The sequence below is a fragment of the Myotis davidii genome, unplaced genomic scaffold, assembly GCF_000327345.1.
Source record: "Myotis davidii unplaced genomic scaffold, ASM32734v1 scaffold411, whole genome shotgun sequence".
In the NCBI taxonomy this organism is placed as follows: Eukaryota; Metazoa; Chordata; class Mammalia; order Chiroptera; family Vespertilionidae; genus Myotis; species Myotis davidii.
This window is the reverse complement of record NW_006282917.1, coordinates 805,644-821,348: the sequence shown is the minus strand read 5'-3', so window position 1 is coordinate 821,348 and position 15,705 is coordinate 805,644. Positions and strand designations below refer to the sequence as shown.

The following is a 15,705-nucleotide window of genomic DNA, read 5'->3' as shown; positions in this document are numbered from 1 at the left end:
GACACTGGGGAATAGGGGAGGCTAGGGGACTGTCTAGGGCGGGGGAAAAAATGGACACATATGTAATACCCTTTGTAATAAAAAATAAAATTTGGAAAAAAAAACAAAAAACTGCAAGTTTATTGAAGTGGGTTAGTTTTTAAGCTGATTAAAGCTACTTCATTTAAGCCTGGCCTGTGTAGCTCAGTGGTTGAGCACTGATCTATAAACCAGGAGGACACTGATTCCGGTCAGGGCACATGCCCAGATTGTGGGCTCCATCCTCAGTAGGGGGCATGTAGGAGGCAGCCGATCGATCCCTCTACTTCCTTCTCTCTCTAAACATCAATAAAAACATACTTAAAAAAATAGAAAAATAAAATCAGGCCCAGTGAAGGACCAAATTCTTAAAAAAAACAAAACAACAACTTAATTTAAAACGAACTATTTTTGAACCTCAAGTAAATGATGCAGTATTTAATAATTTATTGAAGAATCAACTTTAACAATGTTAGCCTTAGTAAAAGCCGTTGGTAATATACAAGGTGAGAAGGGCTTTAATACCAAGTCTCTGGTTCCACGGTGCACTTCATATTCCCATCTGTATATCAGCAAAGTTGTAGAAGCGGTCTATATCTCTAGATGCTGTCTCCTTGTTTTGTGACACAAACGTCTATTTTAAATATAAAAGAAACAAAAATAAATACTAGTAATCCCCAAATTCCAAAGCCCATGTTCTCCACAGAACAAAGTCATAAGCTTGCTATTTAAAATAAATTCAAGCACATCATTTATAATATTTAATGTGTAGATTTTCTGTAGAATCCATGCAAAATAGTTTCAGTAACTATCATGTAAATTAAGCTCCTTTAAAAGCACTTATGATGTAATTAAGGTCTTTGCTTTCATAATACTTCACTTGTATTTTATTACACTTGGGATTTTACTGTTTTAGAATATACAACACTCATTATGAAAGCTTCTGAATAGAGTTGTATTTAAAGAACTTTTAGTTTTTTTATTTTCTATAAATAATTTCAATAGGCTGAGAAGCAAAACTTCAGATTATCTTTTTTTTAAAGCTGCTAAAGATACATTACCAATTTAAAATGAACTACTTTCTGAACAACAATAAAGCAGTACTCAATAGAATCCTTTAAAAAAAAGCTTTTACAAATGTCAGCCAGGAAACAGAAGAGACCTGAGTTCCATTCTAGCTTTATCATAAACTAGCTGTACAATGCTGAAAATTTACTAAACCTCTCTGGGCTGTTTCCACATCTGTAAAATGAGAAAATCGGATTAGATCATCTTTAACTCATTCAGACCTAAAAACAAGTCATATAACCATTTTCTCTGTTTCCTTTTTTATTCAATCTCATTATATTTGCCCCAACCTTAAATAGTATGTGATGATAAAATGAGGTAAAAGACAAAATACTTTAAATTATGCAAATTCAAGGAACCATAAGCCGAATCAGACTACAAAACCCCCAAATTTCCTCTCATCCTATATAATAAAAGCCTAATATGCTAAGTGTCCAGTTGACCAGTTAGCCACTCAACCACTCGCTATGACATGCACTGACCACCAGGGGGCAGACACTCTGACCTGTAGGTTAGCTTGCTGCTGGGGTCCGGCCAATCGGGACTGAGCGAGATGGGCCAGACATGCCCTGGAGCTCTCTTGTGGTCCCTTCCTGGCTGGCCCGCCTCCCACATCTCTTCCCAGCCCTGATCATGCACTGATGGGGTCCCTTGGCTTGGCCTGCACCCTTTCACAATTGGGGACCCCTTGGGGGATGTTGGAAAGCCGGTTTCGGTCAGATCCCATAGGTCAGGCTGAGGGACTCCACTGGTGCATGAATTTGTGCACTGGACCTCTAGTATATTTATAAAAAATAATCAGTTACATATATACTCATTCAATCCTTTTACATGTTTGTTTTTTTAAGTTACATTAAGTCTGAAATTCTTAAATACACAACTTCATCAACATATCTAGAAAATACCTATTTGTAATGATTTCTAGATAAAGCTCCAGTTCAATTTTTGAGGAAGCATTACTGAAACAAATAAAAATGAACACTGGGCAATGGGATCATCTGTCTAAAGCAGGGGTGGGGAACCTTTTTCCTGCCAAGGACGATTTGGATATTTATAACATCATTCTTGGGCCAGACAAAATTATCAACTTAAAAATTAACCTGTTGTATTTGGTAAAACATTTAATTCACCCCTAATGTCTTGGCAGGGCCAGGCCAACTGATTTCACGGGCCTTATATGACCCAAGGGCCGGATGTTCCCCACTCCTGGTATAAAATATATAATGTTAGAAATACAGATAAGCTCATCATAAGTTAAAAATAGCATAAGTTGCCCAGCCAGTGTGGTTCAGTAGTTGAGCCTTGATCCATGAATCAGAAGGGCCCGGTTCCATGCCGGGGTTTCAGGCTGGATCCCCAGAAGAGGGCGTGCAGGAGGCAGATGATCAATGATTCTCATCATTGATGTTTCTATCCCTTTCCCTCCCTCTCTCTGAAATTAATAAAAACATTTTAAAAAATTGTGAGCAAAAAAAATGGTTATTATATTTTTAAAAAATAGCATAAGTTGAAAATGCATTTAATCCACTTAACCTACCGAACATCATAACTTAGCCTACCTATCTTAAACGTGTTCAGAACACGTACATTAGCCTACAGTTGGACAAAGTAACCTAACACAATGAATATACACTGTAGAGTATTGGTTGTTTACCCTTGTGATGGCAGGGCTGACTGGGAGCTGTGACTCCCTACAGCTGTCTAGCTTACGAGAAAGTAAGGTAAAGTATATCTCTAGAAGTATGGTACCTACTGAATGCCTATCACTTAAAGTCTAAAAGTCTTAAGTCAAACCATCTGTGTATCATTCACTATTTTTTAAAAAAGGACTTGAAGATGCTTTTGATGAGACTTCTCACTTTAGAAACAAGTATTATTGATGGTTTTTAATAAGTACATTCTTATTTTATAAGTGTGTAAGCAATTAATGTTTTAGTTTGGCAAGGAAAAACCAAAGCTTAGCTTCCAATTATTTATTGCAGGTTCTAAAAATCATGATCTGCTTTTTAAAAATTCCATACAACACTAGGCCTAAAAAGTATGATTTGATTGTAAGGAAAAGGAAATGAAAAGGTTTGAGTGAAATATAAATACTAGTCGGTCTCAGAACCCTGCCCAGGAGATGGGGAAGTCATGTGTGCCTATAGTTGTCTGTAGCTCTAAGGCTATTGTGAAATGGGGAATTAGGAGGTGGGGGGGGGTGTTTGGGAGATACAAGGATCTAGGGCTGATTCTGGGTAGTCAAGGAATTCTGGAGGTCTCCCTGGCATGTGGAAGATTAATGGGGACACTGGGAGCCCTGTAAAATAATGATCTTAGGGTCCTGGAGGTATCCCAGGAGCAGGTTGGATTCTGAGGTTGTCTGAGTATGGACTTTTTTGGAGCGCTGGTGGTTCCTTGTAGGTGCAGAGGCCTCTGGATTACTAGGTTTTGCTTTGGTAGATGAGGAGGTCCCAGATCATTGGGAAGTTTGGAAGACAGTGAGATATTTCTGGAACCTTGGAGATAGAAGATGGGTTGGACGGGAGCTCTGGCGTTCCCTCAAAGATGGGAGCATTTCTGTAGCCTTGCCGTTCACAATGGAAGTCTCTATTTTTCTGGAAACTTCCTGGGGGAGGTCTTTAGGCCCTTGAGGTGATTTTCAAGATTAAAAGGGCAGTTGTTCTAGAGTCTTGGAGTTCACCCCTAGGAGTGGGGGAGAAGGATGTTTCTAGAAGCCTACTAGGGGCTTTTGTTAGAGGTAGGGGGTCTTGGAGAGCCCTTGAGAAGGAGTCTGGGACCCTTGGAATACCTTGGGGCTATTTCAGGGGACCACTGTTTTTCTTGGAGATGATATTGGGAGAGGTGAGATGACACACATGAGGCTTTGGGGTCTGAAGCTGAATTTCCTGGAGACTGATTTGAAAGCAGCCAGAGATGCTGGAAATTCTCTGATTCTGAAACAGTCTCTCTGAAATTGTCCCTGCCTTGCCTGACATGTGCTCCTTCGAGGTCACAAAGAAAAGCCCTGGATTCTGGGATCCTGTGGATGGGATGTCTGTTTTTGATCAAAGTACATTTTAAAAAAGTGTGCCATGTCCAGGTTGGGGTTTGTGAGGAGGAGCTGGCTCAAACAAGGACAGCCTTGAAGGAGAACTCTGTTATTATGGGGGTAAAGGACAGGAACTTGACCCTATGTAAGTGCCCTAATGGAGGCTGCCAGCAGGTTGAAGTATCAGGGAAGAGGTCAGGGCAGGGGTGGGCAAACTTTTTGACTCGAGGGCCACAATGGGTTCTTAAACTGGACCGGAGGGCCGGAACAAAAGCATGGATGGAGTGTTTGTGTGAACTAATATAAATTCAAAGTAAATATCATTACATAAAAGGTTACGGTCTTTTTTTTTTTAGTTTTATTCATTTCAAACGGGCCGGATCTGGCCCGTGGGCCGTAGTTTGCCCACGGCTGGGTCAGGGTCTGCTTGGCAGTAGAGCCCCTCTAAGCAGCCCAGGCAGGGTGCCCTCTCACCAGGGGAATGCGGGCCTAGGCGAGTATTTGGGGTCTTCAAGGGATGTCAGGGCCAGTGGCCAGAAGAACAGCAGCACTGAGTCATGCTGAACTCAGCTCAGGATGGGGCTAAAAAAGAAGAAATATAGTCAATGAAATCTTGTACCTTGGTGCTCTTGAATATCTCGTTGACAACATTTTGACAATCTTCTACAACACGATCTCCATTAAACTCCAAGGCAATAACAGGACCTATAAGCAAACCGAAGAAGTGTTGTCTTATCAAGAATACAAATCTATTCTAAAATTATTCTTTTTGCACTTCCCTGAAGAATCTCTAGCTTCTTTGGAAGTAAAAGAAAAGGAAGAAGGAAGTAGATAGATGGAATGTCACTTAAGCTACTTCTTCCTACTCTAATTATAGTACATAGAGTCTAATTAATTAACATAGAGTCTCATCACATGATGGGTAGCTTCAGTGCTACTATAGGACTATCACATTTTAAATTGATTTTGGAGAGAAGAAGGGAGGGAGGGAGAGGGGAAAGAGAGAGAAACATTGATCCATCAATCGGTTGCATCCCCATACGAGAGAGAGAGAGAGAGAGAGAGAGAGAGAGAGAGAGAGAGAGAGAGAAATATTGATTGGTTGCCTCCCTATATGAGCCAGACTTGCAACTTGGGTATGTGCCCTGATCTGGAATCAAACCTGCAACTTTTTGGTGGGTGGGACGACGATAATCCAACCAATTGAGCCATACCAGCCAGGGTGGACTATCACAGTGTTGTGAATAGTCTGGCTTTTCTAGTTTTCATTCATCTATAAAAACCATTAAAAGCCCACCCAGTTAGCAGTACAAAAAGCAGTTGACAAATGACAGAAAAGATCAAAAGCAATTCAAGTCAACATAAGTAAGTTTTGCCAGGCAGCCAGCCTTGCTTCCAACTCTCCTACTTACCAGCCAAGTTCTGGGCCACCAATAATGAAGCTAAGCCAAGTTGGAATTGAAGCCAGGCACCAAAAGTAATGACTATGTGAAATATATTTCTTGAGTGAGCCTTAAAACTACATTCTAAATCCAATGACCAAGTGTTCATTTTTTTAATTCTCTGAAAATATTTATGCTTCCTCTCTCATACATTAATTTATATACTTTTAAACCACCTGTACTTTAATTTCTGGATTTAAATGTAGCATTGGCACTACCCAGTGTCAAACTGTTGGCAAACATGGCCACAAGTCAGCCAAGCAAAATATGCCCTTCAATTCAATTAATATTTATTCAGCTATCACTGTATTCTTAATAGATTTGCTTTTTATCTCCTACAGTAATGGAGAAGTCCTGACCTCCATGAAATTACACATTTCTTGAAAAAAAAACCCATTAAACAAATACAGAACAACAGAGAATGATTGAAGTACTAAGTAATGAAATGCTAAGATGAATGTAGGCATGTGCCACAGGGCAAGGTATATGAATGAGGGAAAATATCCCACTAAATAACTAAAATCACTGAGGGCCTGTGATTTAACATAGACAACAAATACAGAAAAGGTAGGCTACATCGACAGTCAACTATACAATTAGATACAGAGAACAAATTAAAGTGTGGGTTTTTCAGCATCACAGAGTGTAGATCAAGACAGGTGCTGAGTAAAGAAAAGAAGGTAACTCAGAAAAATGGATGATTCTGTGTCTGAGGCAAGAAATGGGTAAGATCAACCAGGAGTATCTTGTTGAGCCAAAAAGCAATGAGGCTATCAAAAGCCAATGGGGTTGTATCAAGAGGACACAGGAGCCAGCTTGAAGGAGCTCCAAATGGCCAAAGATGAGCCTCGGTGAGATCAGAAGGAATAATGACTGCAATTTATTAAAACATACTGAATATATAAAAATTCATGAGCTACTAATGATATTTAGAAAAGAGAGAAACAAAGAAAATTCATTGGATACTACTATATGTTGCTAGGGCACCAAATTATTACTTTGAAAATTAATGCTTATTTTCCCTTTATTTATTCTGCTTTTCTGATATGAAGCATATTTCAAATTAACCAAACAGTTCTTCCGTACAAGAAGTTCTGTTAACATCCATTATTAAATATAGAGGTAGTGACATGATTAGAAAATGATCATTTTGCAACTCCTAATAAAATAATTGAATCAGGCAACAATCATCAATGTTTTTAGCATCCCACAGGGAAGAGTGATAAGAAACTTCAAAAAGAAGATTGTCAGCAGCTGAACTTAATCAATTCTAGTATCACTAAAAGTGCAATAATCAAGTTATATGCCCTCTCATGTAATGATATAGGAAACAGTACCACCTGTGAAATATTCTTGCCCAAAAGAACCCCTAAACGTGAGTGTAAACAAGGCTTTGATCTAACTTATAGTCTACAAGAACTGTAGAGGAACAAATTAACCCCTTCCCCAACAATTTTTTTGTTAAAAACGTTTCTTTTTCAGACTAATTTTTTTATTTTGGTTCTATATAGTATTTTTGAGGCTGGTTATGAAAACAGTTTGTAACTCGTCTTCCTATAAACCATATTTTTTTTTACCATATTTTCTTAGTATACTCGTCGACGACTGAAAAAGAACATTTTGTGAAAACGAGTATACACGTTTCTGCCGGGGAAGGGGTTAAACACACCCAGGCACACAGGACAAATGACCAGGTTTCTCTTACAAGACAAAAAAGGGGGGGAGAGGAAGACACCCGTTTCTCATTAAGAGTGATACAAAAAAATGACATACAGTGAGTGGGACAATTTTAGATCTGGATCACATTAACTATAAAAATACATAAAGAACCCAGCTGAAAAAATCAATAAAATGTATTTTAAAAAAAAGAATACATAAAGAATGTTTTTAGACAATTAGGGAAATTTGGATATGGACTGGTTATTCGATGAGGTTAAGGAATTGTTAATCATGAAGCATATTTCAAATTAACCAAACAGTTCTTCTGTACAAGAAGTTCTGTTAACATCCATTATTAAATATAGAGGTAGTGACATGATTAGAAAATGATCATTTTGCAACTCCTGAGGCAAGAAATAGATGTCATAATATATTGTGATTACTTAAGAAAACACCTGTTTTTAATTTTGTTTAAGAAGACACACTCTAATATGTAGGGGTGAAATAACAAGACATTAAAATTTGATTAAAATATTTCAGCAAAAAGAATATAAATTGTTTTTTTCAAGAATGGCAAAAAGTTGATAAAATGGGATGGGCACACATGAGGCATTGTACTCTGTACTTCTGAATAGAGATAGTACATTTGTAAATCTGCAAAGGGACTTAAAAAGCATTTTAAACAAAATAAACACTGAGAAAAGAAAAAGTTGATAATAAATGCAGCGTTTCCAGTTTTGCAGAAAGTGGAAATTTTGAATTAAGGTAGAATACAGTATGCTTTTAGTCAGGATCAGTACAAGGATATACAGTAGATATATTTTTAAAAGACAGAGATTTATTACTGAAAGTACCTGCATTCTACAAAGACAACATAACCCATAATTCAGAAATCCAATTTTGGTAGAATTACCCAAATGTGAAACTTGGTTGATATTTTTTTGAATAGAATATTATGAGCTTCTGGTAAGTGACCTAATAATTTGTCAACAAATAATCACTAATAAAAAAGGAAGACAAGCCGAAACCGGTTTGGCTCAGTGGATAGAGCGTCGGCCTGTGGACTGAAGGGTCCCAGGTTCGATTCCGGTCAAGGGCATTTGCCTGGGTTGCGGGCACATCCCCAGTGGGAGATGTGCAGGAGGCGGCTGGGCGGTGTTTCTCTCTCATCGATGTTTCTGACTCTCTATCTCTCTCCCTTCCTCTCTGTAAAAAATCAATAAAATATATTAAAAAAAAGGAAGACAAGTGCATCAATTTTGATTAATACGTATGGACAATCCTAAACTAAAAAACTACAATGCTGACAATGTACTCTTTAAGAAGTACTATTTGTCTTTCTATCTAATAATGATAACTACAATTTCAGTGTTTATTTCAAACTGAACTATGAGGTCAACAAGGATCATTAGTCATGCTTTTAGTGTTTTAATGTGTACGTCTTATCAAATAGTTCGCAGAAGCTTGAAATCTAAATATTTGAACTGTCAAAAAGATTGTGAGACTTTGAAGTAAACAAAAAAGATTCCTGAATGCCCTATCTAATAAAGTCTTCTGTGTAATCTAACATGACCTTGGAACAAGCCACTACCATGTCTCAGTTAGATTACAGCAACAGCCTCCAGATGGCTCTCTGCTTCCCCCTTAGAGCAAGCAGAATGATAAAAGTTACATTTTAAAGGGACCATGACATTCTTCTGCTCTAAAGTCTCTAGTAAAATATTATCTATATTTTTATTATTTTTAATTCTTTTAAAAATAACTGACAATTTAAATAACATTAATAGTGTATTAAATATTTGTAGCATATGCAACAGTAAGATATGTAATAATGATACAGAGATGGGAGGAAAGATTCGAGTATATAATGTTATTAGGACCTTATACACTGAGTGGCCAGATTATTATGACCACCTGATGTTTGTGGGCAAATTAGCTATAATTTTGCGCTGAAGTTGCTAGAGGGCCAGACCATTATAAACGTCTGAATAGCACAACATACCTAAGTATCGTTGCTGATCAGGTTCATCCTATCATGTTGATGGCATATCCCAATGGAGATGGCTTCTTCCAACAAGACAATGCGCCATGCCACGGTGCTCGTATTGTGCAGGAGTGGATTCAAGAACATGAGGGAGACTTTACCTTGCTTAGGTGGCCCCCGTAATCACCAGATCACAATCCAATGGAGCATTTGTGGGACGAAGTTAAAAGAGCCATTAGGCAGCTGGTTCCACAACCATCAAATCTCACAGAACTGGACAGTGCTATTCATCAGGCAGGTGTCAGATTCATTGCATCACCTTTCAGCATCTGGTGGAGTCAATGCCAGGAAGAATCGCCATAGTACTGAAGGCAAAAGGTGGCCCAATGAAGTACTGATGGGGTGGTCATAATAATCTGGCCACTCAGTGTATACTATAGGTGAGGTGGTATAATATTACTATAAGGTGGACTCAAATATATATGCTGTAAAACCTAAGGCAACCATTATATAAAAGGTAGAAACAATAAGTCAATAGAGATAAAATGGAGTTATAAAAAAACGGCCAATTAAACAAAAAGTGGTAAAAAGAAAGAACAAATGGAACAGAAAGCAGCTAGCAAGATGGTAGATGTCGATCCAACTATATCAATCCTTTTCAATATGAATGGTCTAAATATACCAGTTAAAAGAGTGACTGTCAGACAGGATTAAAAAGCAAGAACCAACTATATGCTGTCTACAAAAAATTCACTTTAGGTATATAGACTTTGATAAGTTAAAAGAGACAAAGATCCTATATAATAAAAGCTAATATGCTAAGTGTCCGGTCATCTGTTCAACCAATCAAAGCATAATATGCTATGATATACTAAGGCTGCTCAACCACTGGCTATGACGTGCCCTGACCACCGTGGTGCACAAATTCGTACACCGGGCCTCTAGTATATGATGAAACACTAACAACCAAACAAAAGCTGGAGTAGCTATATATATCAGGCAAAGTAGATTTCAGAACAAGGAAGATTATCAGAGACAAAAAGGGACATTACATAATCATAAAGGACTCTCCAAGAAGACATAACAATCCTAAATGTGTATGAATCTAACAACAAAGTTTCACAGCAAAACCTGATAGGATCTGAAAAGAGAAATGGACAAATTCACAATGATAGTTGGAGAGTTTGACACTCCTCTCTCTTTAATTCATAGAACAAGTAAGCAGAAAATCATAAAGGATATAGATGACCTGAATAACACTATCAACCAAATTGACCTAGTGGGCCTCTATAGAGGCCCAACAAAAGCAGATTATACATTCTCCTCACATGTATATGGAATATTCGCCAAGATACACTATAATCTGTACCACAAAACAAACCTTAAGTAAAGAAAATAGAAATTATACAATGTGTATTTTCAGACCATAATAACAATCTACAAATCTATTACAGAAACACATCTGGACAATCTCCAAATGTTTAGAAATTAAACAATATAATTCTAAATAATCCATGGATTAAGTGAAAAGCCTCAAGGGAAACTAAAAAATATTCTGAACTACATGGGGGGTGGGTGGGGAGGTCAATATACTTTTTCTATAAAGGACCAGGTAGGAAATGAACAAAACAATCCTATATAATAAAACCCTAATATGCAAATTGACCAAATGGCAGAACAACTGGTTGCTATGATGTGCACTGACCACCAGGGGGCAGACACTAAATGCAGGAGCTTCCCCCTGGTGGTCAGTGTGCTCCCACAGGGGGAGCGCTGCTCAGCCAGAAGCTGGGGTCACAGCTGGCAAGCGCAGCAGTGGTGGAGGGAGTGCCTCTTGCCTCGGTGGCAGTTGGACATCCCCTGAGGGCTCCTGGACTGTGAGAGGGCGCAGGCTGGGCTGAGGGACACCCCCCGGGTGCACGAATTTCAAATACTGGGCCTCTAGTAGATACAATAATGAGTGTGGCTGTGCTCCAAATAAAACTTCATTTATGAAACATACAGGAGGCCATATTTTGCCAAACCCTGAATTAAATGAAAATAGATCAGATCAAAAATTGCTGGATGCTTAAAGCAGTGCTTAAAGGAAAATTTTTAACATGAAATACATATACAGTTGATCCTCATTATTTGTGAATTCTTTATTTGTGAATCTGTTTACCTGGAAAAATTTATTTGTGACCCCAAAATCAATAAAAGTTTCTTCATGATCATTTGTGGACACTCACAGAGTGGCATAAAAAAGTTGCCTGACATGCATGGTCCCACGTGAAAATGAACAAAGTGATGCTCTGCTTCTTGTTTCAGCATTCATTCTGTAAACAAGTATCCTTTTCATAGTCTAGTTAGTGCCACATTTTCCACATTTTGTTCTTTTTGTTGTGATTTTGCTATTTTAAAAGGCCCAAAACGTAGTGCTGAAGTGCTGTATAATGTTCCTAAGTTTAGAAAGACTGTGATATATCTTACAGAGAAAATAGCTGTTAGGGAAGCTTCATATAGGCCTGAGTTATAGTGCTGCTGGCTCTAAGTTCAATGCTAATGAATCAATAATACATACGAAAAGGTGTCTTTAAACAGACACACATACAATAAGGTTATATATTGATTTGCTTTATCATATGCTACACGTGCATGAGCACAGACACTTCGATTTTGTTTTGCTGAGCCATTTGAAAACAACAGATATCATAACACATCAGCATGCATCGCCTACATAACCACAATACCATTATCATACTTAAGGGCCTTAAGCAAACAATGTTCCCATCTCAAAGAAAAACAGTACTCTGTCCTCCAGAATCAGCACATCTTCAATACATACAGGCAGACAGCAACCCTTCAGAAGGTCACACTAACTCTAGATCCTCTTTTTACAGACATATTTTCAATATCTGAAATGTACTGGTAGCATTTGCCTGCTGGGGAAAACAATCCTATTTTTGCATGGGAAATTAATCAATCATATCAACTACATAAAATACTATACCATTTTATTTATATTTCTTACTTTTCATGTATGGTCAAAGCACACTGAAGACAGAAAGAATCCTTATCAAGTGCTTTGTAATTCTGGACAGTATAATAATGCAATAATAAAATAATAAAAAATAATAAAACACATAATAAATGTGATTTTTCAGAACTAAGGCTATAGAATAGGGAAAAAATGTAATGTCTGATTTCTAATTATCATATAGGTTTTTTTGAATGATGTGAAATTTTGACACTTCTGAATAGTAGTAGGAAAAAACACAAAACACGTGAGAAAGAGAAGACAATGTAAGAGAAAAGCTAAAGACCAGAGTAAACCAAATCAGCATCTCAAGAGGATAAGCACAAAAGTGTACCAATCAGCCAGAAGGTACCTCTGTCCAGAAGTTGAAGGAATTCAGGTGCTCTTTCCCGAAAAACCCTCTGAGCATCCTCAGCGTTCATGGATACTTCCTTTGTCTGAATCAGGAAAAAACCTAAATGAACCATCTGTGGAAAACAGAATTTCACTTAGATTTTAAAATGACCTTCTAAGATTAAAACAATATTTCCTAGTACATTTCTGTATAAAATATGACACAGTATGCTGAGTTTTGTTTTAGTTATAACTCCAATTTGGGGTGTTTGCTAAACAGGTTTTCACATATACAAGATTCCTTCTTCCAGATGGGTGGTTTTGCTTAAGAACTGATACACAATGCCTACTGCTAAGATTAAGGATCAAACAAATGTGAATGATCGCTCAAAATTTTAACCCTTTTCGGTCCAGCGTCGAGGCTGACTCGACAGACCAGGCGCTAGGAGCAGGTCCAACGTTGAGGCTGAGGTTGACACTGCAAACCGGTTCAACATTCAATCCCGTCAATTAATTTGGACCAGACTGTTTGAATTCCAAAAATGAAATTGGACCGCAAAGGGTTTTAAATATAATTAAAATTTTTTTGAATAGATGGAAACCTTAGTTTTGTGATAACGAAAGGAGAACGGTTAAGTAAATTATGATGCGTTGACATGATAAAATACCATAGTTCATTAAACATAATAATAAAATGGGGAAAAGCTTATATAACAATGTTAATTTTTAAAAACATGATACAAATTTATAGAGCATAGCACAATAATGATAGATTATATTTATGGAATACTTACTCTGTACCAGGCATTTTATACACTTTAGGTACTATTATTATCCTCATTTTACAGATAAGAAAACTAAGGCAAGAGTGGTTAAGAAACCTGCCCAAGATCACACAACTATTAAGTAACAGAGTTATGATTAAAACCCAATTGGTTGAGCCCAGCTGGTGTTGCTCAGTGGTTGAGCACTGGCCAATAAACCAGGAGGTCATGGTTCAATTCCTGGTCAAGGCACATGCCCAGGTTGCAGGCTCAATCCCTAGTAGCGGGCGTGCAGGAGGCAGCCAATCAATGATTCTCTCTCATCATTGATGTTTCTATCTCTCCCTCTCTTTTCCTCTCTGAAATCAATAAAAACATATTTTTTAAAAATCTAATTACTCAAATACTATGCAGCTATATAAAAGAAGGATCTCTTACTCTTTGCAACAGTATGGATGGACCTGAAATTATGCCAAGTGAAATAAACCAGTCAGAGAAGACAAATATCACATGATATCACTTATTTGTGGAATCTAATAAAATAATTTGACAAACAAAATAAGTCTTGAGGCATGGAGGCATGGAACAGACTGACATATCTAGGGGAGTGGGGAGCGGGAAGAGGTTAACCAAAGAACTTATATACTTATATGCAAAGTCCATGGACACAGATAATAGTGTGGTGAAGGCCTGGAGGGGGGTTATAGGGGCTGGGTGGAGGGAGGTAAAGCAGGGGAAAATGTGGGATATCTGTAATATTGTCAAAAATAAAAACACATATATATTTAAAAACCAATTAATCTGATTACAGACTAAATAAAAAAATACTGTTCTTAAAAAGAATATTCTTTAAAAGACTATTCAAAGTACAGTAAGTACATTATGATTTTTAAACATATTTCTACTCTTCTTTATTTCTATAGTTTTCTTCAATGAGTGCATATTAATTTTTAAAATAATTATTAGTTTTTAAAATGCAGTCATTCAACCACTTCAGTTTTTAGCAAAGTGTACTGGGTTTTTAATATGAAAGTAACATATATGCTCAATAAAGAACATTTGAAAAAAAACACACATCAACCAAGATGCATACTCAAAGACGTCACTGCCATATTGGCATACTTCCTTTGCATACTACCTTTTACCCTCCCAAGTTTACTTTCCCCCATTACAGAAATAATACATGTTCATTGCAAGGTCCATAGAACTACAAAATGAAAATACCCTTTGCTTAATTCACTTCCTAAGAATAACCATAACTGTTAATGTTTTAGTATCTATAACTTTTGAGACTTACCTACTTAAAATAGATCAGATACTTATATAATCTACAACTTTTCCACATAACTGTGAACATTTTCCAGTTATTCTATAAAATCAGTTTTAATGATTAATAGTATTTCATCCTATGACTACATTATTACCATTCCATCAAATTGGATTCAAACTCAAATTATTTTTTCACAGCCCTCAATGCTAACTCAGGAAAAAATTAAAAAGTAGCAGAAAATTACATGGACATCACTGCCAGGTGATGACTGCAATATTACTTAAAACAATCCTACATCTGTTTCTAATTTTCTAGACTGCTCGTTACCTCTCATTTTATAGTCAGACACATAAACTGACAAAAGTAAGATGACTAATTCAAAATACCGTTACCTAAAAACAAATAATGAACTCTGAAACATGATTTCACTGTAAATATTTGAAGAGACTCTTTTTCATAAAAATTATTCTACTTTTAGAGATTTGAAAATAGTGGTAACTACCCAACTTGAATTATGTAACACTTCTAAACAATTCAAATTAGATTTATTCTAATTTATCCTGTGCATATCTGTCATCTAAGTAACAGCCAGCGAAACTGATTTTTAGGTGAAATAACCAAGGCCCAGTACTTCTCTTGACTCCCTATGGAAGGTGCTTTTTGCTTTACCCAGCTTTTCTGGACCCTCTCAAGTTTTATACTTCCTATCTATAAAAGAAAAAAACACATTATGACATGTTTAATTTGTAGAAATAACTGAAACAAAATTCTGTGATACTCCTAGGGTTTAACAAAACCAGAGTTAGCAGTTCCAGTCTAAGACTATTCTAAGATATTTGTGTTATAATACAAAAAAGACTCGCTTTATTTTTTCCATCTCAGAATTAACTAGCTTCTACACATGTTTTCCTAAGAACTTGAGCCTAATTTAAAAAAAATGCAATCTCTCTCTTAAGTCACTGGTTTTCAGCACGTTTTGATACCCTCTTCACATGTGCTTGGCATTTCCTTCTTTTTGTTCTCTTTTTATTCCTTAATTTTGTGGTTTCAAAATTAGGTAGGACAACTAGCCAAAAAAGTCCCAGGGTTTTTCTTTCTAGGCTGGATGACAGTATCTGTC

At 37.0% G+C, this 15,705-nt stretch overlaps 1 protein-coding gene across 1 annotated transcript in view; it reads right to left on the bottom strand.

The window, feature by feature from the left end:
- Positions 1-441: 441 nt before the first annotated feature.
- Positions 442-15,705, bottom strand: part of RP2 (retinitis pigmentosa 2 (X-linked recessive)) — a 25,991-nt gene continuing 10,727 nt past the window's right edge. Inside the window, exons 4-6 of the mRNA XM_006753338.2 lie at positions 12,571-12,685; positions 4,737-4,822; positions 442-652 (exon numbers count right to left, since the gene is read on the bottom strand). Coding sequence (XP_006753401.1) covers positions 569-652; positions 4,737-4,822; positions 12,571-12,685 — 285 coding nt within the window. The 3' untranslated portion in view covers positions 442-568. The remainder of the gene's footprint in view (positions 653-4,736; positions 4,823-12,570; positions 12,686-15,705) is intronic.